Here is a 24388-nt window from a genome sequence, read left to right on the forward strand (position 1 = left end):
AGAAGTCAACATTAGTTTTTCTCATATGCATAGAATAGTCATAGAGAGTTGGAATGAACTAGAATGAAACAGAAGAACAGAAGACATTAATAAAAGCTTCTTTTTAAAAAATCATGATAGGCTTAATTTCCTTTTCTGACAGGGTTATTAGATTGTCAAATAACAATAGGATACATGTTATATCAAAGTGTTTGACAAAGTTTCTCATAAAATCTTTGTGAATAAAATGAGAAGATGGAGTCAGGCCAATGGTCTAGATTAGTGGGTTAGAAAGTGACTAGATGGGAACTAAGATGGTAAAGGAATAGAAAGAAGTACAGTGGGCTTCACCTCTAGTTCTTCAAAAAAGACCTAGAAAACAAACTATTCAAATCCTGACCAGAAAAATCTTAAGAAAAAAAAAATGCCAGTGAATTACTTTTCCAGTCCAGTTTGGCAAAAAGGAGACAGACTTCTCCACCACATCTCCAAGAAGTTAATAGGAAAACCTTATCATCACTATCCTCTGCCTTTTTGACTGAAAGGAGGAGCCAGGAATTCAAAAACCTCTAATTAATGGGAGAGGTTCAACTCAAAACATCTCATTTTTCATCTAGCTGGACTATTCTGGGAAATCTCTGGCTTCTTTACCTTTCCCTACTCCCTACCTCTCTCCACTTTTTCAGCTTCCTTTTAATATAAATTCCTTGAGGGCTGAGACTATTTCTTTTTTTGTATTTATATATCCCTAGTACTTATTGTAATTTTTGGCAATTAGTAAGTACTCAACTGTTAATTGACTATTGATTCACTGACTGAATTCTCTTATCATTAGAAATCAAAAGAATGAGTTTAAATCAAAGCCTTGGGATTGGTTAATCATTAAAAAAAGAAAGAAAGAAAGAAAGAAAAAGAATGGCAAAGGAGGGGAAGAAGTGTACATTAGAGGGAAAGGGCAAGAAAGATAAAGGAAAATTATCCCATGTAATAAGGGTTCACAATCAAACAAGAAGAAAAGGTTGGGAGTGGGGAGGGAGAGTAGGACACTTGAACTTCACCCTCATAAAAACTGATCAAAGAAAACATATAAACACAGAGATATGTACTGATATACATTACCTTGTAGGAAATGGAAGGGAAAGGGCAGAAGGGAGAGGAAGAAATAATTTGTAGGGCAGGTAAAGGAGTACTAAGTTCTAAACAAAACAAATTTAAAATGTACAAAAATAAACCTCTTTTAGCACTGACAAATGGAAATTGAGGGTGCCTATCAAGTAGAGAATGGGTGAACACATTATTGAGTATATGTATATGTGTGTATGAGAGAGATGGAAAACTTTTTTGCTATACAAAATGATGAAGGGAATGGTTTAAGAAATCTGGGAAACACTTATATGAACTTATGGAAAGTTACGTAAGCAATACCAGAAGTAAAATATGACAACAAAAATACTGAGGATTCCAGAGTTCTCATAATTAAACAGGCTAACTAATTTCTGGGTGGAGAGACAAAGGACTCAGAATACAGAATGAAATACATAGAGATAGCCTGGATGAAGGATGACAAGACTGTCAAACTGGATGTCTAAATAAAAAAAAAAATCATAGGTTAGAATGGCAGAATAAAAACTAACAACATGGCCTCTAAGGGGGATAATTGCAAAGTCTTGCACTTGGATTTTTAATAAACGACACCATTCTAAGATGGAAGGAAAGTATCAAAAACAATTCATTTCAAAAAGAACTTGGGATTCTAGTGAACTATAAGTTCAATGAAGTCAGACCTGGAGAACGATAATGTACAAAAGAAAGTGATCTTTGAGGATCAGGTGAAAAACATAGGGATATTTTAGCTTGAGATAAAAATATTTAAGGGAAGCCATAACAACAGAATATTTGAAGTGTTACTATGTATATAAGATATAAGAAGTCCAAATAAGGATCAATAGATAAAGAGGCATCAGACAGACAGACAGGCTTGATTGAGGGTCACAGAATTATATCTTAATATGTTCATGTCTTATTTATATTTTAACAAGAATCCCCTTTATAAAGTCTTTGAAAAGTCATTTAACTTTTGTCTAGAGACCCTTTGTGAGAGGATCATTCTGCAGGCAATCTATTCCATTAAGGGTTATTTTTAATTGTTAAAAGGGTCAAAAAAAGAAAAAACTTCCAAATATTTAGAATTTTATAAATTTCAAAATTATAACATGGATTGTCTCTAGGAATAGTGACATAATCAAGGAATCCCTGAAAAGATTACCATAGGAGACTGGACCACTTGTCAAGTTATAGGATTGGATTCAAGAGGAAAGAATAAACTATGATTTAGTATTTAAAACATTTTACTTAATCAATAAGTATTTAATAGTATGTGCCAACCACTGTGCTAGTAGGAGATGCAAGTACAAAATCTCAACTCAAAACAAGCTTACATTGGGAGAAACAGAAAATAATATTAAATAAACATCTACAACACAGAAAAATCACACTAGTTGATATTTCTTGCTTAACTTTAACTAACATTGAGCCTTGATTCAAAAAAGTACCTAAAAATTGACAAGTACGAGGCGGGGGAAAGAGATTACTGCGGCCTTCAAGAAATTCTAAGGGACGTGATAGGATTCCTCAGTAACTTAGGAGGTATACACTAAGTACCACATCATTTCCTTCTAGGCCAAAGTGTTAAATTTTGGTATGACTCAGAAACTCACCTCCACTCTTAGGATTATTATAAAATAAGAAACTGTTAGCTAGAAGGGGCCTGACAGATCAACTAGTTCAACACCTCTGTTTTATGGAGAGGGAAACTAAAGTCAAGAGAAGTGAAAAAAAGCATCGAAAGTCTTATACACATAGAATAAGAACCAGTCCCAGGACGTGAATCCAAATCCTCTGATTATAAATCCTCTTTTCATAATCTTTTTAAAAATTCAATTTTTTATCAGACCCAAATTCTTTCTCCCTTCTCTTCCCCACTGCCGATAGTCCCATGAAAAACAAAGCCTGATGCAAAAACATGGAGTCAAATGCAAAACAAATTCCTTCATTAACCACATCCAAAAAACAAAAATCCAAAGCCTCACTCTGGACTCTATCTGGAGGCAGTAGCATGTTTTATAGAGCCTTGTGAAAGTTAAGTTTAGGGGCAGTCTTCTACAACCAATTATGTGTTAGCACAGGATCGTGATAAGAAAAGCAGATCAAGTCAAAAAGAAAGAAGAGAGAAGCCACAGATTATTCCTCTTACATTGTTGCCCATGTCGGTTTGAATCTGAGGACCAGTCTGAGTTTCTGCTGCCTCCTTTCCTTTCCCGGAAATATTTTTTACCCTGAAAAAGAGAAGTTAAAGTCTTTGCTAAAGAGCAAAACACTTGACAATTATTATCTTTCTTCCACTTTTAGCTGTACTCAAGAGAAAAATTCAAGATCATTTTCTCAGTTATTTGAGATGAAAAGTCTTAGGATTTTTTAATAACATGTCCTCCAGCCCTAAAACATCTCCTCAAACCTACCTGGTTATAGTGCATATTGTCAGAGTGATCCCCAGAATCATTTCTATAAAAGGAAAAACAAAATACATTCAAATTAACATACATTATAATTTTACATTATTACCACAAAAATGTAGTAGGTTCTGCATTTTGTAGTACTTACATTTCTATTCATACCACTTCAATACCAATTAACTCTCTTCTTCCCATTTTGCAAATGGGAAAATAGATCTAGACATTATCCAGATTATACTACTAAATGGATGACTTGGGGTAAGTATGAATAGTTTTGTCTAATGGAATCACATAACTGAGGGACAAAACATGTTATTATAATTCCTGATTTCATATTCAAGAAACTAGTTCATATCCCTACATTAGAGTTTTACTTTTTTTAATGATATAGAAAAGAATTTTCTTGTACGAGGCAGGTTAAAAATGATTTTTTTTCCTCAAAAATATAAAAAGCAAGATGTTTAAATCCTTTGTGAAGCTCAAGACCCAACAAAATCTATATTCTCCACTGCTTTACCAAAATCTAGGTGTAAAATAAGTTTGGGGGGAAAAAAGGACAGACACTATTCCTAGGAAAAAAAGAAAGATAAAATGTCAGGGTAATGCTGATGGGACACAGAAGAAACAAAAGATAGGTTAAGTAAATAAAGCAAAGAAAGATAAATAAAATTCCATTTATGTCCCATTGAAGATTTTTTAAGACTTTTTAAACTTTGAAGCTCTCTTCTGTTATTTCTTATTTTAGATGCATGTCTATTGTTTTAGAGTTACTAAAAATATTTAGGAAAAAACCCACAAATTTTTAAAAATACCTTGAAAATCTGAAGAAGGGCCAAGTATTTCAGAAATGGCAAGGAAGGGGTAGTAATTTCTTTTTCCTCAAGCGAAAGGAACCCAGAAAAGAAAGTACATGGTGGTGGTGGTGGTGGTGGTGAGGTGGTAATGATGGTAGATTAAAGGAGTAGGGAAGATAAGCTCTCGAGCCAATGAGAGAAAAAGCAAGTGAGGTATCTAAGGACTTTGGGGATTTTTTTAAAATCATATTTTTTACAGCATCACAGATGGGAGAGCATGAAATGGAGTCTGCCTCCTACCGCAAGGCTTAAAAGCACTAACATTTCCTATTAGCCAGGGATACATTGAAGGATGACAGCAAAGAAATGGGATTCTTGTGACCCTGTCTCTGAAGTCCTTATCTGGAGATTATGATGCACTTTGTAAAATACAGTCACAAACATACAATATGTTCTGGTGTTCTACCCTAAGATGCTAAACAGTAAAATGGTAAGGACAAACTACCATTACTATTGAGGAAAAGAATAAGCACCAAAGAAAGAAAAATAAGGATGCTAGCAGGCAATATCAATTACAGCTCAAGACTAGGGAAATCTTGCCCCACAGACTAGATTACCTTCGTTTTCCTGTAGCAAGATTCACTGCCACCATCTTCCCATCGATACTGAATGGGGGATCTAGATTCTGTAGAATCTTCACTACCCGAAGGGCTTCCTAGGAAAAAAGAAGTAGACTGTAAACCAAAGAAAAGGTCTGGGCCTTATGGAATAGAATTCAACATTCATCATCAAAAATTGGGAACATTCTAAATTAGTTAATTGTTTCTTAAATTTAGGTTTTTAATCAAATTTCAAATGGAAAGAGGCATAAACCTTCCAAGAGTACAGCTCAGAATAAGTGCTACATTGGTTATCAGAGGTCCTATCTGTTCTGTTTCATTCAGTTATCCGTTGATACGCAATCATTCTCATTCAATATTCTGGATTCTGGATCATCAAAATCAATAGAAATGCTAATTATTTTCTTCTGGTCTTTATTATAGTTTTTCAACTATATGTAAAACTAGAGAAAGTCTTATTGAAAAACAAATCAAAGAAAATCTTAAGCTGTCAATTGTACTGCAAAAGAAGAAAAAGTCAAAAACATCACCTTTATGTATTCCATCAAGTCCCAAATATTTTATGCCAAAATCCTGTGCTCATTGAATATTCTATAGCAGAATAAAGAAAAGCTACCACTACTAATCATCCTATTATACAAATAAACAAGGAGGGCTCAAATAAAGTATAAAATTCTATCAACACATAAAGTCAATGCTTGGTTCATTTGTCAAAAAATCACAAATCAAAACAATAATGATATTAGGAAGATAATTCAGGAATCTTGCCCTTCAGTACCTTCATTTTATCATTTCACCTCTGAAAAGATATACTACTTTGAAAGATCTCTAACTTTCCTCCTATACCCCAGGAAGCTCCTTATTGGGAAGATCTCACCATCCTGCAAGATCCCATTGGCCTTGGAACTCATCTCCTTCCTACCATCCTACCTTCCATCCCTCAGACTGTAGATAAAGCCACAAACTCTTAATTCTCCATTTAAAGAGAGCTCAGACACTGCCTCATTCCTCTCCTGAGCTGCACTACTTTGAAATTTCCTTAACTTTCCTATCATGTCCCATCCTACTCCTACCTTCCCCCAACTCATTTTTCACCTTCCTTTTGTGTTGCCCCATCAACCTGTAAGATCCTTGAGAGAAAGGACAACTTTCTTTTTTGTATCTGTAACCCAGCACTGGCAATTAAGAAATTCTTAACAAACAGTGATTGACTCATTCATTCAACAAATACTTACCATCTTCTGTAAAGTTGTATGCCCAAGATAGCCCTCCAAATAACAATTCCCCAAGCTTGCTCAATGGTCTCACCTGTCATCCTCCTGCTTTGAACATTTAAGACCAGGGCAACTCACCGAATGAGAATCCAGGTCAATGAAGCCATAGGTATGGCCCATAGGGCCAGTTCTATTCTTGATGATTCGGACATTGGCAGTAGAAAGTCTGACATAGGGTTCTAGCACTTCCACAATTACTTCTGGTGGAGTGGACCGATAAATTCGCTTAAGCATTATAGCTGGCAAGGCAAAAGATGGCAGAAAAAGATGAGGATAAGAAAAAAAAGGCAAAGGTAAATCTAAAGAAGTATAATTACTCTATTGGCAATTCTCTTAATAAATACCAGACTCTTAATGGATTCTTTATCCTACTTAATAAATATCTTCTACACAGAAATACTGACTGCATTTATAAATTACACTCTGTTGGGTCAAGCTTTTCCCACATCTTTAAGATTCAAAATTAGAAATCTGAAACAGATTTTGTTTATATAATTCAATTTCTTGTCATTTGAAAAATGCAAATCCATAGGATCATAACCTTTTGAAACTAGAAAGGCCCTCATAAATTACTTGGTCCTACATTCCATTTCCATTATGTTAGAATAGAGTCCCAATACAAACTTGGAATGCTCTGTCACAGGTTGGACAGAAATGGTCCTTATGTACATTTGGAGTGGCTTCTCTAATTTTGTGCCTCTCACATTTCTTCTGAGCTAATTCAACTCTGCTTTGTTTACAGAGTACAGCACCTTCTCTGATGAGGGCACACCATGCTGAGCAAGACAAGTCCTGCATCAGTCTCTCTCATGTCAAATAATTCTAAAATTTAGGAGAGAAACCTTAAGAATAAATCTGTATCACTTTTTCTGATCACCTTGTGAGCAGCAAGTCCTAACTGTTCAGTGTTATGGATATTTTTGGCAGTCTAGGAAAACATAGAAACACCTTTTCAGAATCATGGTTTATTGCCTACACTCATAACTGAAGAAAATACTAATTTTACTTAGAGGTTAATGAAAATAAAAGTATCACTCTTTTTTGATACAAATTCATGAAAACCCTGGAATCCACTGATAAAATCCTTAAGCATCAATGGATGTTAGATTTTTCACCTAAGGTAACATATAGGTGGTAAGCAGAAGTACTAAGATTCAAATTTAGATCTTTTGATTCCAAACCCATGACCTTATACAAAGGCATTGTATTATAAGTAGCTTGTGGCCCAGTGCTGGGCCTAATGTCAGGAAGACCCAAGTCACACCAGCTATGTTATCTTGAGCAAATCCTTTAATTGTTGCCTAAGTCAATTTTTTTATCTGTAAAATGGGGATAACAACGTCTAGATGAGATAATATCTTTTTCCCCCAAAAGGAATTTTTAAAAATAGTTATTTAAAACTAAAGACAAAACAAGAAAAAAAAAAAAGACAGAAAAATAAAATAAAAACAAGAAGACTATAAAGAGGATTCAAAATATGTAGCAATAGATCTCCTTTTCAAGTATGCATATACAATAGAGGAGATTATATTCACAATTGTCCATCTTTGCTTCCTTATAGATTTTTCTTTTGTTTTCTACTGTGTACACTTTTTATTTATTCTTTTTTTTCCTTTCATCCTCACCCACCAGATTACAGTTAAGCACAGATGGACACACAAACACACATACAATTATATACATACAACTATATACAGACATATATGTACATATACATATTTACCCATATGTAAACATGCACCTAAAACAATAATGTGGCTGTACATAATGTAGAATTGTTTCCTGACTGAATCTTTGAGTTTGACTTTGAGATCACTGATTAGTAGTCCTATTTTTTTTTTTTTAACACATCTACTCCTGATGCTTGTTGTACTATTTGTGTATATCTTTTATTTCATATCCAGCACTCTGCTATTCTTCTACTTTACTTCTAACTCTTCTACTTTAATTCAACTCCTTAATTTGCATGGCTATTACTTAACCTCTCTCCACCTATGGATCCCTCCCTTATCTTCTCTTCCCACTCTTCCCTTCTTTCCCTATGATCTACACACCTTATCCCACTGCCAAAAATCTACATACCTTTTTATAAACTACCTTACTATTCCCTCCCCAATTATTCATTTATCAATTTTGGAGATTATACCCTGCATGGTGTATATATGTATCGTTTCCTATTTAACTCATTCCTGATGTGGATAGTTTTTCAGAACTACCAGCCCTCCTCCCCCTCTAATGTCTGTTCTTCCTCTGCCCTTCATATGTATAGCATAATTAATATCTTTATTGCAATAGTTTTACTTTTTAGAATCGGAACATATTCAGCTCTGCCCTAGTCTTTCTTTTGAACTATCCTACTGATATAAATCTTAAAAAGATGGTTTACATTTCCACAGACAAAACATAAACAATTTGTCCTTGTGGAGTCCCTTGAAATTAATCTTTGATGCTGGCTCTTAATATGTCAAATTTTCTATTAAGTTCAGGTTTGGTTGAAACAAAGTCCTGAAAATGTGAAAGTAAGTTGAACATCCATTTTTTCCATTCAATATTAGTTTTACTGGATATGATAATTTTGGCCACATACCTACTTCTTTTGACTATTTATTTTCCATGTAGGATCTCTTTGAGGTGGTGATTGTTGATTTTTTTTCTATTTCTACTCTTGCCTTGGGTTCTATTACTCCAGGACAATTTTCTGTGATTATTTCTTACATATTGTGTCAAGGTTCTTTTTTTGGTTACTGCTTTTTTGGTCACAGGTTTCAGATAGTCCATTTTATTTTCTCTTTTTGATCTGTTCTCCAAATCTGATATTTTTCTTATAAGATGTTTCACATTCTGTTCTGTTATTTTCATTCTTTAAATTTTATTTTATTATTTCTGTGTCTTAATAGCTTCGTATGCTTCCTCTTGCCCAATTCTAATTTTCAAAAAATTGTTTTTTTTTTAAGATGCTGCATCTCCTTTTCTTTTTTTTTTTTAATTTTATTATTTTTTTTAATTATAACTTTTTATTGACAGTACCCATGCCTGGGCAATTTTTTACAACATTATCCTTTGCACTCACTTCTGTTCCAACTTTTCCCCTCCCTCCTTCCATCCCTTCCCTCAGATGGCAAGCAGTCCTATACGTGTTAAATATGTCACAGTATATCTTAGGTACAATATATGTTTGCAGAAGCGAATAGTTTTCTTGTTGCACAGGAAGAACTGGATTCAGAAGGTAAAAATAACCCAGGAAGAAAAACAAAAATGCAAACAGTTTACGTTCATTTCCCAGTGTTCTTTCTTTGGGTGTAGCTGCTTCTGTCCATCACTGATCAAATGAAACTGAGTTAGATCTTCTCTTTGTCAAAGAAATCCACTTCCATCAGAATACATCCTCATACAGTATTGCTGTTGAGGTATATAATGATCTCCTGGTTCTGCTCATTTCACTTAGCATCAGTTCATGTAAGTCTCGCCAAGCCTCTCTGTATTCCTCCTGCTGGTCATTTCTTACAGAACAATAATATTCCATCCATAACATTCGTATGCCACAATTTACCCAACCATTCTCCAATTGATGGGCATCCATTCAATTTCCAGTTTCTAGCCACTACAAACAGGGCTGCCACAAACATTTTGGCACATACAGGTCCCTTTCCCTTCTTTAGTATCTCTTTGGGATATAAGCCCAGTAGTAACACTGTTGGATCAAAGGGTAGTACACTTTGATAACTTTTTGGGCATAATTCCAGATTGCTCTCCAGAATGATTGGATTCGTTCACAATTCCAACAACAATGTCCCAGTTTTCCTGCATCCCCTCCAACATTCATCATTATTTTTTCCTGTCATCTTAGCCAATCTGACTACAATTTTGTGTAGTGGTATCTCAGAATTGTCTTAATTTGCATTTCTCTGATCAACAGTGATTTGGAACACTCTTTCATATGAGTGGAGATAGTTTCAATTTCACCATCTGAAAATTGTCTGTTCATATCCTTTGACCATTTATCAATTGGAAAATGGCTTGATTTCTTATAAATTAGAGTCAATTCTCTATATATTTTGGAAATGAGGCCTTTATCAGAACCTTTAGCTGTGAAAATGTTTTCCCAGTTTGTTGCTTCCCTTCTAATCTTATTTGCATTAATGATGCGGGAAAGATTCCTTTCTAGATTCCCACCCTCTCCTAGTTAATAATGTAAATTGCCCTTTAACTCACAAATCCTGGTCCCTTTGAATTCCAATAGAAGATCTGACCTGTTCCCAGCCCCACCCAGATATGAGCCAACTTTGGGGCTACACCCGAAAGCCCCTCGCGCTAAGTCTCCTATTATAAAAAGGCCACGCTGGGAACCCCTATTTGCAGAGATTCCAACCATGGCTACCACGTGAGGACCCTCTGTTCACTGGACCCTCTGTCCAGTGCCCTCCTTCTCTACCTTCTCCTATACTTTAACTTTGCTTATCTAATAATAAACCTCTTTTATCAATCTAGCTCTCTGGGCCAATAAATGCTTTTATTGGGAACTCGCGCCGCTACTAGACCCCCTTGTGCCGAATCTGTACCCCAAACCTGCCACTAGACCTTAACCCTAATTTCATTTAGGTACCCCAAAGCTAGACCTCAATATTAGTTTTGTTTGTACAAAGGCTTTTTAATTTGATATAATCAAAATTTTCTATTTTGTGATCAATAATGATCTCTAGTTCATCTTTGGTCACAAATTGCTTCCTCCTCCACAAGTCTAAGAGGTAAATTATCCTATGTTCCTCTAATTTATTTATAATCCCGTTCTTTATGCCTAAATCATGGACCCATTTTGATCTTATCTTGGTGTACGGTGTTAAGTGTGGGTCCATGCCTAATTTCTGCCATACTAATTTCCAGTTTTCCCAGCAGTTTTTGTCAAATAATGAATTCTTATCCCAAAAGTTAGGATCTTTGGGTTTGTCAAACACTAGATTGCTATAGTTGACTACTTTGTCTTGTGAACCCAACCTATTTCACTGATCAACTAATCTATTTCTTAGCCAATACCAAATGGTTTTGGTGACTGCTGTATATCTCCTTTTCTAATTAGTTAACTTTTTTCCCCATAATCTTACTTTCTGGATGATTCTTTTTTGGAGGAGAGGAGAGCACTTTTCAATCTCTCACATTTGATTTTTGCATTCTTTTTTGATCAGTTCTATAAATTCTAGGAAGGTAGACATTGAACATTAATCTTTGGGATAGAAGAGGCTTTTTTTACTTAATTTTCCTCCTCTGAAGATGACCTCTGATTTTTCTCTATTCCCATAGTAAGTTTCTATAGTTGGGCTTTTCTTTGCCTATTTTTTTTTTTAATGTAAATGTAATGTAAACTATTAGTGTAAGTACCTCTAATTATGGGGTTGGGGTGGGGAAGGAATGGTGCCTCTTGCTTCATTTCAGCTTTCCCCTCTGATCTAGAATCCCAAACCAAATACTCAACCCTCCTGCAAGTACCCAAAGCTAGCAATGTCCCTGCCTCACTGCTTCTGCGCTCATCAGGTGTTTCTTACCCAAAGCTGCATCTTAGTAGCATAGCTGGCCCTGGCATTCTTTATCAGCCCAGGTTTTCTCAGTATCCCTGACTCAACCTCCCAGAGATGAAAATTCCAGTGATAGCGGAAGAGGCTACCTCCAAACTCAGCTAGCCTCAGGGCTCCCCAATAACTCTTTCTGTGGAGCTAGCCTGCAGGTATTCATATGCTCTTCACAATGATTAAACTCTACTTTCTTCAGGCCTTCTTGGATTGTTCCAGGAGGAGCTCTGTTCTGCCCCAAGTCTCATTTGTTTTTCACCCGTCTACATGTTCTCCCTGAGATACAATTTTGTTCTGTTTGTGAGGGAAATCTGAAGAGTTTAGAATTTTCTGACCTACTCCACCATCTTCTCAGAATTCACAGTGCCTGGAACATAGTAGGTGCTGTATAAATGATTATTTCTTCCCTTCTCCAAGACAAAATAATATCAAGATCCCACTTTGCTCTAAAAGTTCTATGTATAAAAGTGTAATTTTTAACAATTATATCAAAATATTCACAACTCTAGAAATAAAATATTGTTCCTAGTATAAGTCATAGGAAAGAAGAGGAAAAAGCTGGAAAGTTCCCTGTCAACTTGTAAGTTAGAACTTTTTTCTTGAAAACAGGTTGAAACCTAAATATATCTAACTGTTAAACATAATGATAAAGCTCTTGCATCTTACTTTTGCTCTCCCCATCCTGACGTGATTCTCCAGGCCACTGTTCTTTCTCATTGTCTCTTCTGGTGGAGCTGTCATGTCCTTCCCTCCGAGAAGGGTACCTTTCAGAGTCCCTCCTTTGCTCTTGGCCTAATCGTCTCTCTCTTCCTTCTTCTCGCTTTTTTGTCTCAGGTTCTTTGTCAGGTGGTCCTTGAGGATGGGTCTGTTGCTTCTCTGGAAGTACTGCTGGCTGTGCTGGTGATTTCTGGGATTCAGGGTAGGTAGCTAATTCCTGCTGAACCTTGACCTCTATTAGTAGGGAAAAGAAAATAACAATAAAATTTCTGCTATCTGGTTCCAAATTACATGAGCTAGAATTCATCTCTGGCAACTTGTACTATTCACTGATATATGAATGCCTTTAATATTGTTTCATGAATAGTACCCTTAAACTCATCAATGGCCCCAGAAAGCAAAGAAAGCCAACTTAATTCAACCAAAATAAGATAAACTGACTCAACCTTTTAAGGACAATTGGTTTTTATTTCTAATCTGGAGAGCAGGACTCTAGTCTACTTTTCTTACAACTGTAGCCTTCCCAACATAGGATTAGTCATTTTCAATGAGTGTTCTTGGTATCGAAGGCCATTTGGGGTCTTATTAGGAAGCTACAATTCTAGAAAAAAACCTAGAATAGCGAAAAAACAAACAAAAAACCAAACAAACAGTGTAATGCATATGTAGTGAGGACAATTGAGGATATGCAGTCTAAAACTGAAGAAAATTCTAAATTTAAATGCCAAACAAATCAGGTAAATAAATGAACAAATGAAAATAAACCCACCTTCTCTTGGGAACTTGCAATACGAGCAAGATGAACGATATCCAACAGTGCTAACTTTACACTGCAAAGGAAAAGAGAAGAAATGAGCAAAATTTAGCACTAAAATTTTTTGCACATCCTAAACATTAATATCTATGGACCTAAATAAAACTAAATATCTCACAGCTATTCTTGTGCTGATGTCACAGAAGAGACAAGCCTAATCTGACAATCCTACACTACTCTTCATTTGCAATGTTAAGAGGACTCTTAAGAATTGCCTTCTGTGTTTGTAGAGAATGTTAACTATCTACACACATTTTTAAGAGATTATTTTTTGTATGTGTTAAGAAAGCATAAACATTAAAATAACAGTTAATACCCAGGATACTGTAATGCCAAAATTGTTACCATCCTTTAATGGTACATAGTGCTAAATAGATACAGAATAAGAATAGATACAGATACAGAAAGTGCCCCAATTAGTATAAGCCAGAACCAAATAGAGATGAAATTAACATATTCCAATTACTCCTATGGAGCTAGGATAAAACCATATTTGGTGAAGGGGATACAAAGAATATAACCAGCTGATACCCACAGTAGTTATGTAGGGGATATTTCTAGGGATTTCTTAGAGGTATTGGAAAAAAAAACAGAATCAACACAAAATAAAATAAACAGCTTTTATAAAGATCTTTAACTTCTTCCTCTCTTTATGCCAATGGAACTGGACTATTTTCATACAACAGATTAACATCGCAACATACCTCATTTTATCCCTCAAGAATAAAAAATATAGGTAAATGCCTTTCTATGTGGCCTTCTAAGACAATCTAACCATAATTGGTTATTAGAGCTTATGAACTAATTAAGAAGTTACAACAGAGATCAGAAAAGTAGACCTGGGTGATCTGGACTGTTTTTGTATGCCTATGAACTAAGAATGGTTTTTATATTTCTAAATAGAATTTTACTGTATTTAAAAATGTAAAAACCCATCTTGCTACTACAAAAACAGTCCATCTTGTTTGCTAACTCTTAATTTAGATCACAGAAATGACAGAGCTAGAAGAGAGCTTGGAAAAACATCTAATCTACTCTCATTTTACAGAGAAGTAAGTAATGCTCAGAAAAAGAAAGTGACAATATCAAAGAAATCAAGTTATATGATTCCTATGTCCAGATGTCAATATTCTTGGGGAGAAAAAATTCCTATATTCACAGTAGCTGTGAATAAAGCTCTGGGCATATTACCCTACTCATCTCCACTGTTTTAACTTTTTCAAATTAACATGAGAAAGAAGAATACATCTAAAGTGTGCGTTTTAGATGGGTCAGGACAATTTTTAAAGACATCAAGATAATTTTAACAGATTTTTAAAGTCAGAGATTTTTGGACATCTTTTCATAGAAATTAACACACTTAATTAAGAATCCCCACCCAATTTTAAAATTTAAGCTTTTAACAATAGTATTTTTCAAAATGTGTGACATTGAAAAAATATTTGGTCTAATAAAAAGATTCCTTATTACCCTAGAGATTGCAAGATGCTAGAATATGAAGAAATCATTTCAGAACGGGGAAAAAAGAAACCCCGGGAACATTTTAAAAGTACCAAATTAAAATTTAGGAAGCCTGGATGAGGCCAAACTGGATAATGTCTAAAGCAGAACCTCAGCTGCTTCTTTTTTTTTTAAAAATGACTGGACTGGATGAGATGGTCCCTTATGGACCTTTTCTGTTCTAATGTTCTGCGATTTGAGATATTATCCCCAGTCAGGGGGATACTGTTTCAGGCACTAATTCTTCTTATGTTTATATGGGGAAATGAGTATTAAAAAAGAAGTCACAAATTAGGGGGCTAGAATCACATCAACAGATAGGACATCTCATCAAAGACATCAAGAAATATTAATTTACTTATCCTAAAGTTGATCTTAGTATCAGGAACAACATTTATCACATAAAGATCCAATGTTTCATACCAAGAAAATGATCTGGTCTGGATTTTCCTCAACTTTCTAATAACCAAAAGTGAGTTAGATAATCACATTATCACAGCAGTGATAACAATAACAAGACAGAGTTCTATTTTCTTGTCTCTGGCCCTAGTGAAGGTGCTCCTTTATCCTATCTATAACATCTTAGTCTTAGGAAAAAGAAAAAGGGAAGAAATCTCTCCATACATACCCGTTTACAATGCCAAAAATCTGGGCTTGGTGAATACTCTAGGGTAACCTCTTTGTCACAGATCTTTAAAGTTCCCTGTTGAGACAAATAGGCAAGTCATCAATATAAACTTCTTATAAAATTGAAGTCTTTGTTTTTTTTAAAGGACAGGGAGGCAAAAGAGCCTTTTCTGTCACCAAAGTAAAGGATTAAATAAAGAAGAAAAAACTTGGTTCATATATGAAGTGAATAAGTTGTTCAAGCTACAATCCTTGGGCTACATAGCCATGCAGACTTGTGCTTGGGAAAGAAGAGTACTTCAAAACTTCTTGGAGAAAAGAGTCAAGCTTCTTCTCAACCCTGAATCTTTCCATTTGGGAGGCTGATTCTGGGGCAATATGCTCCTCATTGAGCACATTGAGAATGCCCTGAAGGGTACCTTGCTGAACTGAGGTCCAGTGCCATGGATGAGAAGTTACATCTTCTTTCTGGGGTACGAAGAATTCAGGAACCTGCTTTGTTATCTTCCATTCCATGGCTAACTGGCCTCCAGTCAAAAAGGGAATGAAGTGGCATTAAATTTTCCTTAGAAATGTAAGCATGAGCGTAAGGAAACAGAGAATCACTACTGACCACAGGAAATTAAGATGAAAGTTTTATAGAGCTGAAAATGACATCTAATGGCAGCATCACTCTGGCTTGGAGCTGGCAGAGTGAGCTTAACCCAAGGCCTAAGGGCAACACAGAAATCAATAGTAAATGTCTTCCCCTAAGGCATGGTGCCACCACGAGCAGGGAAAACCAAAATGGTTTGTGGCTATAAAATTCTTTCACCTCTTACATCGGGTAAGTCAGAATTCTTTTTTCGTGCCAGGAGAAAACAGGTACCCTTGAATAAAACAATAAGCCACCAAATACCAAGAGCTACAAAGTAGTAACTATTTCCTTACAAAAACAGCTAAAAACAGTTTCTACTTCAATTAGTCGCCCTTCTGGACCACTAACTGCTGAGGTACGTGCATTCTCAAACATGGAGGGATCTCTCTGTGTTTAGATTTAGGTGTTAATTATAAATAATGTGCTCATTCAACTGGATTCCTTTTTCTGGCTTTGATCATAAAATGTTAGAGAAGAATTTTTCTTCTCACTTCTCTATCAGTCCAACAAGAAAAATAAAGAATGAACTAAAGATTAAATGAAAACAAAAGAAATATATTCCCTTCCATCTTCCACCCCTTACTCCTCTAAATTTCCTACTTTAAGAAAAAATCAGGGACCTGAAAATTAAAAAATAAATAAATTTAAGATAATTAGAAAAAAACAAGTCAATGACCTAAGCTGTTTGATAAATTAGGAGACTGTTACACACTTGCTAAGAATACCAGAGAAAATAAAAATCTATATAGGCATAAGGCCATCATAGTTCCTTCTTGACAAGAGAGCTAATTATCAATAATATATTTCAATAGAGCTTTAAGAGTTAAAAAATACTTTTCTCACAACATCTCTGTAAGACAGTAATATAAGTATATGTAATATAAGAATTATTATCCTCACTCTAGAGATGGGGAAACTCAGGCTGAGGAAGGTAGAAGGGTCACAGCAAAGATTCTAAACACACAAAACCCATGCTTGTATTACTAGTACTGTGCTCCATAGCTAATGGCATTGTTGCAGAAAGGGGCAGAGCACAATGGTCTGCCAGTTTTGATAATGTGGGTCATGATAAAAATGGGACCTCACCAGGCACAACAACCCTATTCATCATTTTTCAAACACTGGCTTGGTGAGCAGAGATCTAGACTCTAGAATTGAGAACAGAAAGTTAAACGGTTTCAATACACTTTTTTCAAAATGTCTTTTAACATGGCAATGTTTTATTATTCACTTCAAGTTGAAATTTTAGAACTCAAATCTATTAGAAGAAATGACTAATGTGTAATAGATACTTTGTCTCCTTCCTTTTGATTTAATCCTTCATTTAATATTCAACCCAAAAAAGCCACAGAAACAGGTACTGCTTTCATAACCCATGTTCATAACCAGAAAACCAGATAACATTTATAACAGGATTAAAAAACACAAACTCATAAGGTTCAAAAATATTCAGTCCAGGCCCAGTAATTAGTATCATTCCACATAAGAATGATTGTTATTAATATTAGCTCCTTCCTGATTTTAATCTAATTTTTATCTTCTGATTTCACCACTTGGAAGCAATATATCACACATTTAGGCACTTGTAATGTCAACGTGATATTCCTTGCATAAATATCCTCATATAATGTTCTTTCTTTGGGCACTCCCTTTTCTTTATGGCAAATTATTTCTTCTGTCTAAGAGTCTGCATGCCAATATAATGAAAGCTTCAGTTCAATTACAAAGTTGTTTTATAATCCCTACTTGAGAGTCTTCTACAACAGTTTTTCCTTCCCTTCCTTTTCTGATATACTGTTAGAAGTTGTAAGGTTCCTTGTAGGGTTAGATGTCATAGTTGTAGAAATGTTAGAAGAAACTGTAGGGTTGCTTGTAGGTTAAGAAGTTGTAGTTTCTAGGATGCTTGAAAGTGTTACTAGTTGCAATAAAACATAATTCAGAAAACCCGATTTAACATAACCTGGCTTACTAGAAGTTTCTATTAACCAATGAGCCAACTATACAAAATAGTGTGTTAGTTCTGGTGTGATAAGAATATTTAACTGACATCACCTTCTTTAGATGAAAACAAAGTCATGTGTCAAGGTTGTTTCAGGGCAGATATAATAACAGGTTCAAAATGGTAGCAGACAAGGAATTTAGTTATAGGTGATTAGCTAACATGACAGCCATTCTCAAACAATTTTTATTCAATTCTTCAACAAAACTATGGACTATTTCCCATATCAACTTCCCTACAAAGAAACTTTTGTTTCTTATTTAATTTATAAATTCAATATGAAATTTAAGACTTTTTTCCTGCAGGTTTCAAGTTATTGGTTTTAATATCCCAAAACTCTGATAAATCTAAAAAATAACTACTGATTGCTCAAGTACTACAACTGAATTCAACAACAACAAACATTTTTGTTAATCATCTACTATATACGGGACCTTTGTGTATAGTTACAGGGAAATAAAGAAAAAAATAACGCACAGTCCCTACTATAAACAAAAACAAAATAGATTATTAAAAGGCTATTCATTAGACTTCTCATTTATATAATCCACAAGTGTATAGAAAAAAAGGGATAGGTGAACTTTTAAGAGGCTTCATGAATAAAGCGACAACTCAGTTGAGCCACAAAACTTTTCCCTTACTCTAGAACCTGAAAAGACAAGAAGAATTAAAAAATGAATGTGGAAAGTTGTCCACATTAGCAATTCAGTATCTTTTCATTCCCAAAGCTTATATGCAACTTGTTTCTCACTTATCAAAGTCAGGTACACCTCACTCCATTCAAATATAAAACTATAGACCTTACAAGTGAGGCTAAAAGAAAGTATGAAAAACAAAGTCTCTGCATGGCAAAGAAAAACACTATTTTCTGTCCCCAAAACAATTAAGACCTCATAATTGAGTTTGCTTCTGAATACAGGGACTACATTTCTACTGTCTCTTTCAGCCCATTTCTACTGCTAACTAAATTAGAACAGGAGAAATATTGTAATCCAAACTGTCATTTTTACAACTGATAGTAAACTATAGCTTAGCAATTTGTCCAAGGCCACACAATGAGCAGAAACACAAACTTTAAAATACAAGTCCTCTTACTCCAAATACAGTTCATTTCACTGTGCTAAAATGAAAAAAGACTTTTGCTAGATTCTGCTCTATCTTACTTTAAGTTCTAACTTCTAGTGACATAATAAAAGTACAATTACTCACATTTGCACATCATTTTAATGTTTAAAAATTATTTTCCCACAATAAACTTGTGAAATTAGTAGCATCTCTATTCTATATTTGAGGTTAGTATTCACAGGCACACAACTATTAAATAGATTTCAAACCAGTTCAAGTTCTATTATACCCCCAGGGCACTGGACAACTCCCTCAAGAAAGACAGAAGAAGACAAAGGCTAAGAGTCTTTTACAATTTGCTTAGATATTCAAACATAACCACAATCTCATAGTAATAGCAGCATTTCTTATCAGGGACACTAAGGCAATATAAAATCCTAGAGTCATCCTTAAAAGAAAACAGCAACTCAAAAGGTCTGGAACAAAAGCAAAAGATCAATTTGTTAATGGTCAGGTAACCCAGTCCTAATTAGAAGGAACAAAATCCTCCATTGAAAGGATAGCATTTTACCTTTACTTAGCTAGAAAATCTAAATATTTTTTGTCATAAATAAAAGGAAATACTACTCTATACTGTAAACAATGATCTTGGAGAATTTATTACTACCAGAGGTGGCAGAAATTGAGAATATACATAGGTTAGATATTTTATTTTAAAATGTTATTTTAAATTGGTTCATTTATTAATGTATTTGATAGGTCATTATTCATATTTATAATACTGAACATAGTCTAAGTCATAAAAAACATATTTATTTAATCCATTTAAGATCTCTCAAGTTTCATTAATATCCTCATCAAATATCTGGTCTATGGACATGGTTAAACCAATAAATTTGAAAAAGTGTCATCATTATCTTGCCTTTTATGTTAGCCTGATTAGTTTAGGCTACAGCAAAGCAAACAAATAAGCAGGCAATTAGGAAAATCTATGAAGATTCAAGAAAGATTTTTATGGAATGTCTGGAATAGGTCTAACACATAAGGTTGACATAATAGAATTACACTTTGTTGCCACTATCTTAAAGTATTATTTCCATGTGCTGTTAAGTGCCTACTATATACCTGATACCCTATATAACAGATATGATTAGGGAAAAGAATAAAAAAAAAAACTTTTTTAAAGTTTCATTTTAAATTAAATTTTATTTTTCAATTAACCAAAAAAAATTTTTCTCCCCTTTTCATCACCCTAGTATAGTGAGGGTAGGTGGGTAAAGATAAAATTGTAATGTAAAAGGTAATTTATTGCCTTATAATAAATATGCTTTAAGCAAAACAAATTCCTGCATTGGCCATGTCACAAAAAACTTTTGCCTCACTCTTCTTCCCGAGCCATCATCTCTCTATTGGGACATTGGTGGTACTCTGTGAGTACAATGCTATATTATATATAGATCTTCTGTCACTGTACTGATTATAGCTCTAAAGTTTTTCAAAGTTGTTTTTACATTGTTACTGTTACTGTATAATTATTATCTTTGTTCTACTCATTTCATTACTTTATTCTACTGCATCAGTTCATAAAAGTCTTCCTACTTTTCCCTAAAGCTATCCTTTTCATCATTACTTTTGGAGTAATAGTATTTTTTTTATTAAAGCTTTTTATTTTCAAAACATATGCACAGATAATTTTTCAACAGTAACCCTTACAAAACCTTATGTTCCAAATTTTCCCCCCTTTCTCCCCACCTCCCCTCCCCTAGATGGCAAGCAATCCAATATATGTTAAACATGTTAAAATATGTTAAATTCAATATATGCATACATATTTATACAATTATCTTGCTGCACAAAAAAAATTAGATCAAAAAGAAAAAAGTGAGAAAGAAAAAAAAATGCAAACAGCAACTAAAAGAGTGAAAATGCAATGTTATGATCCACCCTGAGTTCCCAAAGTCTTCTCTCTAGGTATAGATGGCTCTCTTCATCACAAGATCATTGGACTTGACCTGAATCATCTCATTTTTGAAAAGAGCCATGCTCATCAAAATAGATCATCATATAATCTTGTTGCTGTGTACAATGATCTCCTGGTTCTGCTCATTTCACTCAGCATCAATTAACATGTAAGTCTCTCCAGGCCTCTGTGAAATCATCTTGTCGATCATTTCTTATAGAACAATAATATTCCATAACATTCATATACCATAACTTATTCAGTCATTTTCCAACTGATGGGCATCTACTCAGTTTCCAGTTTCTTGCCACTATAAAAAGGGCTGCCACAAACATTTTTGCACAGTTTGGGTCCCTTTCCCTTCTTTAAGATCTCTTTGGGATACAGGCCCAGTAGAAGACATTGCTGGATCAAAGGGTATGCACATTTTGATAACCCTTTGGGCATAATTCCAAATTACTCTCCAGAATGGAGTAATAGTATCATATTACATTTATATGCCATAATTTGTTCAGTCATTCCCCAAATGATGGGTATTCCCCTTTGTTTCCAGTTCTTTTAACTCTACAAAAATGACTTTTAAATATAGTTCTAAATTTAAGTTTTTCAAAGTTGTTTGTGTTTACATTGTTACTGTTACTGTATAATTATTATCTTTGTTCTACTCATTTCAATCTGCACCAGTTCATAAAAGTCTTCCTACTTTTCCCTAAAGCTATCCTTTTCATCATTACTTTAGGAGTAATAGTATTTTTTTTAATTAAAGCTTTTTATTTTCAAAACATATGCACAGATAATTTTTCCAGAACAGCTATACTAATTCATAACTCCATCAACTGTGCATTAATGTTCCTCTTTTCCTGCAATTCCACTAACATGTCATTTTCCTCTTTGGTTAATTTTGCTAGTTTTGTTAGATATAACAAAACTTCAGGTTATTTTAATTGCATGTTTATTTATTAGTGATTTTTCAGGTGGCTATTGACAGTTTGGATTTTTTCCTTTGAAACTATTTATATATATTCTTTCACTATTTCTTCAATGAAAAACTGGCTCTTAATTCTTATAAATTTGAAAGATTCCCTTTTATGAAATTGAGACCTTTTTTAGAGAAATTTATAAAGATTTTTTTCCCCATTTACCTATTTCTAAATTTGGCTAGATCAGTGTGGTTTGTATAAAAACTTAATTTTATGCACTCAAAATCATTGATTTTACTTCTGTATTTCTATTCCTTGTAATTTCTTCCTTGTTACTCTAATTTATGATGTCATCTTTTATGTCTAATTCATGTAACTACTTGGAATATGATATGAGGTACAGGACTATACCTAGTTTCTGCAAAACTGCTGTTTCCCCAAAACTTTTTTGTTAAATAGTAAATCCTTACCCTAGTAGCTTGGGATCTTGGGATTTATCAGTCACTAGGTTGCTAGATTCAAATACTTCAGTGGATTGTATTTTTGATTATTCCACTAGCCAATATTTCTATTTTTAAACCAGTACCAAATTGGTTTAATGATAGTTTGGGATAGGTCCCTTTTTTACTGTTTTTTTGCCCCTCAAAATTCTTGGCCTTTATTCTTCTAGATGAGTTTCTTTTCTATTTTTTCTAGCTCTATAAATAAGCATTTGACAATGTGATTGATATGATATTGAATAAGTGAATTAATTTAAGTATTATTGTCACTTTTATTATATTGGCTTGATCTATCCACGAGCAATTAATACTTCTCCATTTAAGTCTATATTTTGTTAAAGAATATTTTTGTAGTTGTAATCCTTCAGTTCATCTTTCTAGGTAAATCCTCTAGACTTTTTATAATATCTTATATGTATTCTGAAAGAATTTATCTTCTCTTTACTTGTTGGGTTTCATTGACAAAATACAGAAATGATGATAATTTGTGGATTTAATGTGTATCAACCAACTCTGCTAAAATTATTATTTCAATTATTTTTCTACATTGCATTATCTGCAAAAAAAAAAAAAAATAACTTTCTTTTTTGCCTACATATATTCCCTCACTTACTTCTTCTCATCATTACATTTAGCATTTATATAGCTCTATACCAAATAGTAGTGACAATAAACATTCTTGCTTTTACTAGGATAAGAATCTTTAACCAAATAAGGGAAAGCAACAGTTGCAAAAGATAAAATAAATAAATTTAGGTGTCACTTAACACCTCTTAGATTGTCTAAGATGACAAGGAAAGATAATGATAAATACTGTAGAGAAGGAAGGAAAACTGGGACACTAATATGTTGTTAGTGGAATTGTGAACTGATCCAACCATTCTGGAGAGCAATTTGGAACTATGCCCAAAGGGCTATTAAACTATGCATAGTCTTTGATCCAGCAGTGTCTCTACTGGGTCTGTATCCCAAAGAGATCATAAAAAATGGAAAAATACCCACATATACAAAAATGTTTGTAGCAGCCCTTTTTGTAGTGGCAAGAACGCGAAGAGAATCAAGTGGATGCCCTTCAGTTGGACAATAGCTAAATAAGTTATTTATTATACTTATAATAAAGTATATTATTGTTCTATAAGAAATGATAAGCAAGCTGATTTCAGAAAGACTTATATGAGCTGCTACTGAGTGAAGCAAGCAAAACCAAGAGAACTTTGTACACAGTAACAAGATTATGTGATTAACACTTGTGATGAATATGGCTCTTTTCAACAGTGAGGTGATTTGGGGCAGCTAGATGGTGCAATGAATAGAGCATCATCCCTAGAGTCAGGAGGACCTGAGTTCAAATCTGATCTCAGACACTTAACATTTCCCAGCTGTATGATCCTGGGCAAGTCACTTAACTCTAATTGCCCAAGCAAAAAATAAATAAATAATATTTTTTAAAAAACCAACGAGGCGATTCAAGGCAAATCCAACAGACTTATGATAGAAAGTGATCATTTTCTATCATAAGAGTCTTCTCCTGTATAGATGAAATAACTACCAGTTGCTTTACTTGATTCTTGTAAGGTATGGCTTTATGTCCTTTCATTACCTTGAGGGTGCTCCTCTACACTGTATCTCATGTCAGTATTCTTCCCATAAGTAAGAGTAAAACTAGACATAATAATCCAGAAATGGTCTAATAAGGACAGTTTTCAATAGATAACCTCTTCCTCGCTTCTGAAAACATATAAAAATACATCCTTTTGGCTATCACACCACATTGTTGCTCATATTGTTACAACCTCTTAAGATCTCTTTTCACATGAGCTCCTTTTCAACCACATTCCACATCCTCCACTCCATCAAACAACAAGCTTTATGAAGTGTCTAAATAAAGTGCTACAAGATATTAGGTACA

The 24388-nt window shown here is 34.2% G+C and overlaps 1 protein-coding gene across 2 annotated transcripts in view; it reads right to left on the bottom strand.

Annotated features, from left to right (window-relative positions):
* The window catches only part of RBM6 (RNA binding motif protein 6), a 107696-nt gene that overhangs the window by 10010 nt on the left and 73298 nt on the right, over positions 1–24388 (bottom strand). For both annotated transcript variants that reach the window (XM_051986227.1, XM_051986235.1), the window contains 7 exons: positions 15400–15474; positions 13227–13287; positions 12407–12691; positions 6258–6418; positions 4903–5000; positions 3498–3540; positions 3233–3314 (listed from right to left, as the gene is read on the bottom strand). In XM_051986227.1, coding sequence (XP_051842187.1) covers positions 3233–3314; positions 3498–3540; positions 4903–5000; positions 6258–6418; positions 12407–12691; positions 13227–13287; positions 15400–15474 — 805 coding nt within the window. The remainder of the gene's footprint in view (positions 1–3232; positions 3315–3497; positions 3541–4902; positions 5001–6257; positions 6419–12406; positions 12692–13226; positions 13288–15399; positions 15475–24388) is intronic.

This window comes from Antechinus flavipes, chromosome 1 (genome assembly GCF_016432865.1).
Source record: "Antechinus flavipes isolate AdamAnt ecotype Samford, QLD, Australia chromosome 1, AdamAnt_v2, whole genome shotgun sequence".
NCBI classification, from domain to species: Eukaryota; Metazoa; Chordata; class Mammalia; order Dasyuromorphia; family Dasyuridae; genus Antechinus; species Antechinus flavipes.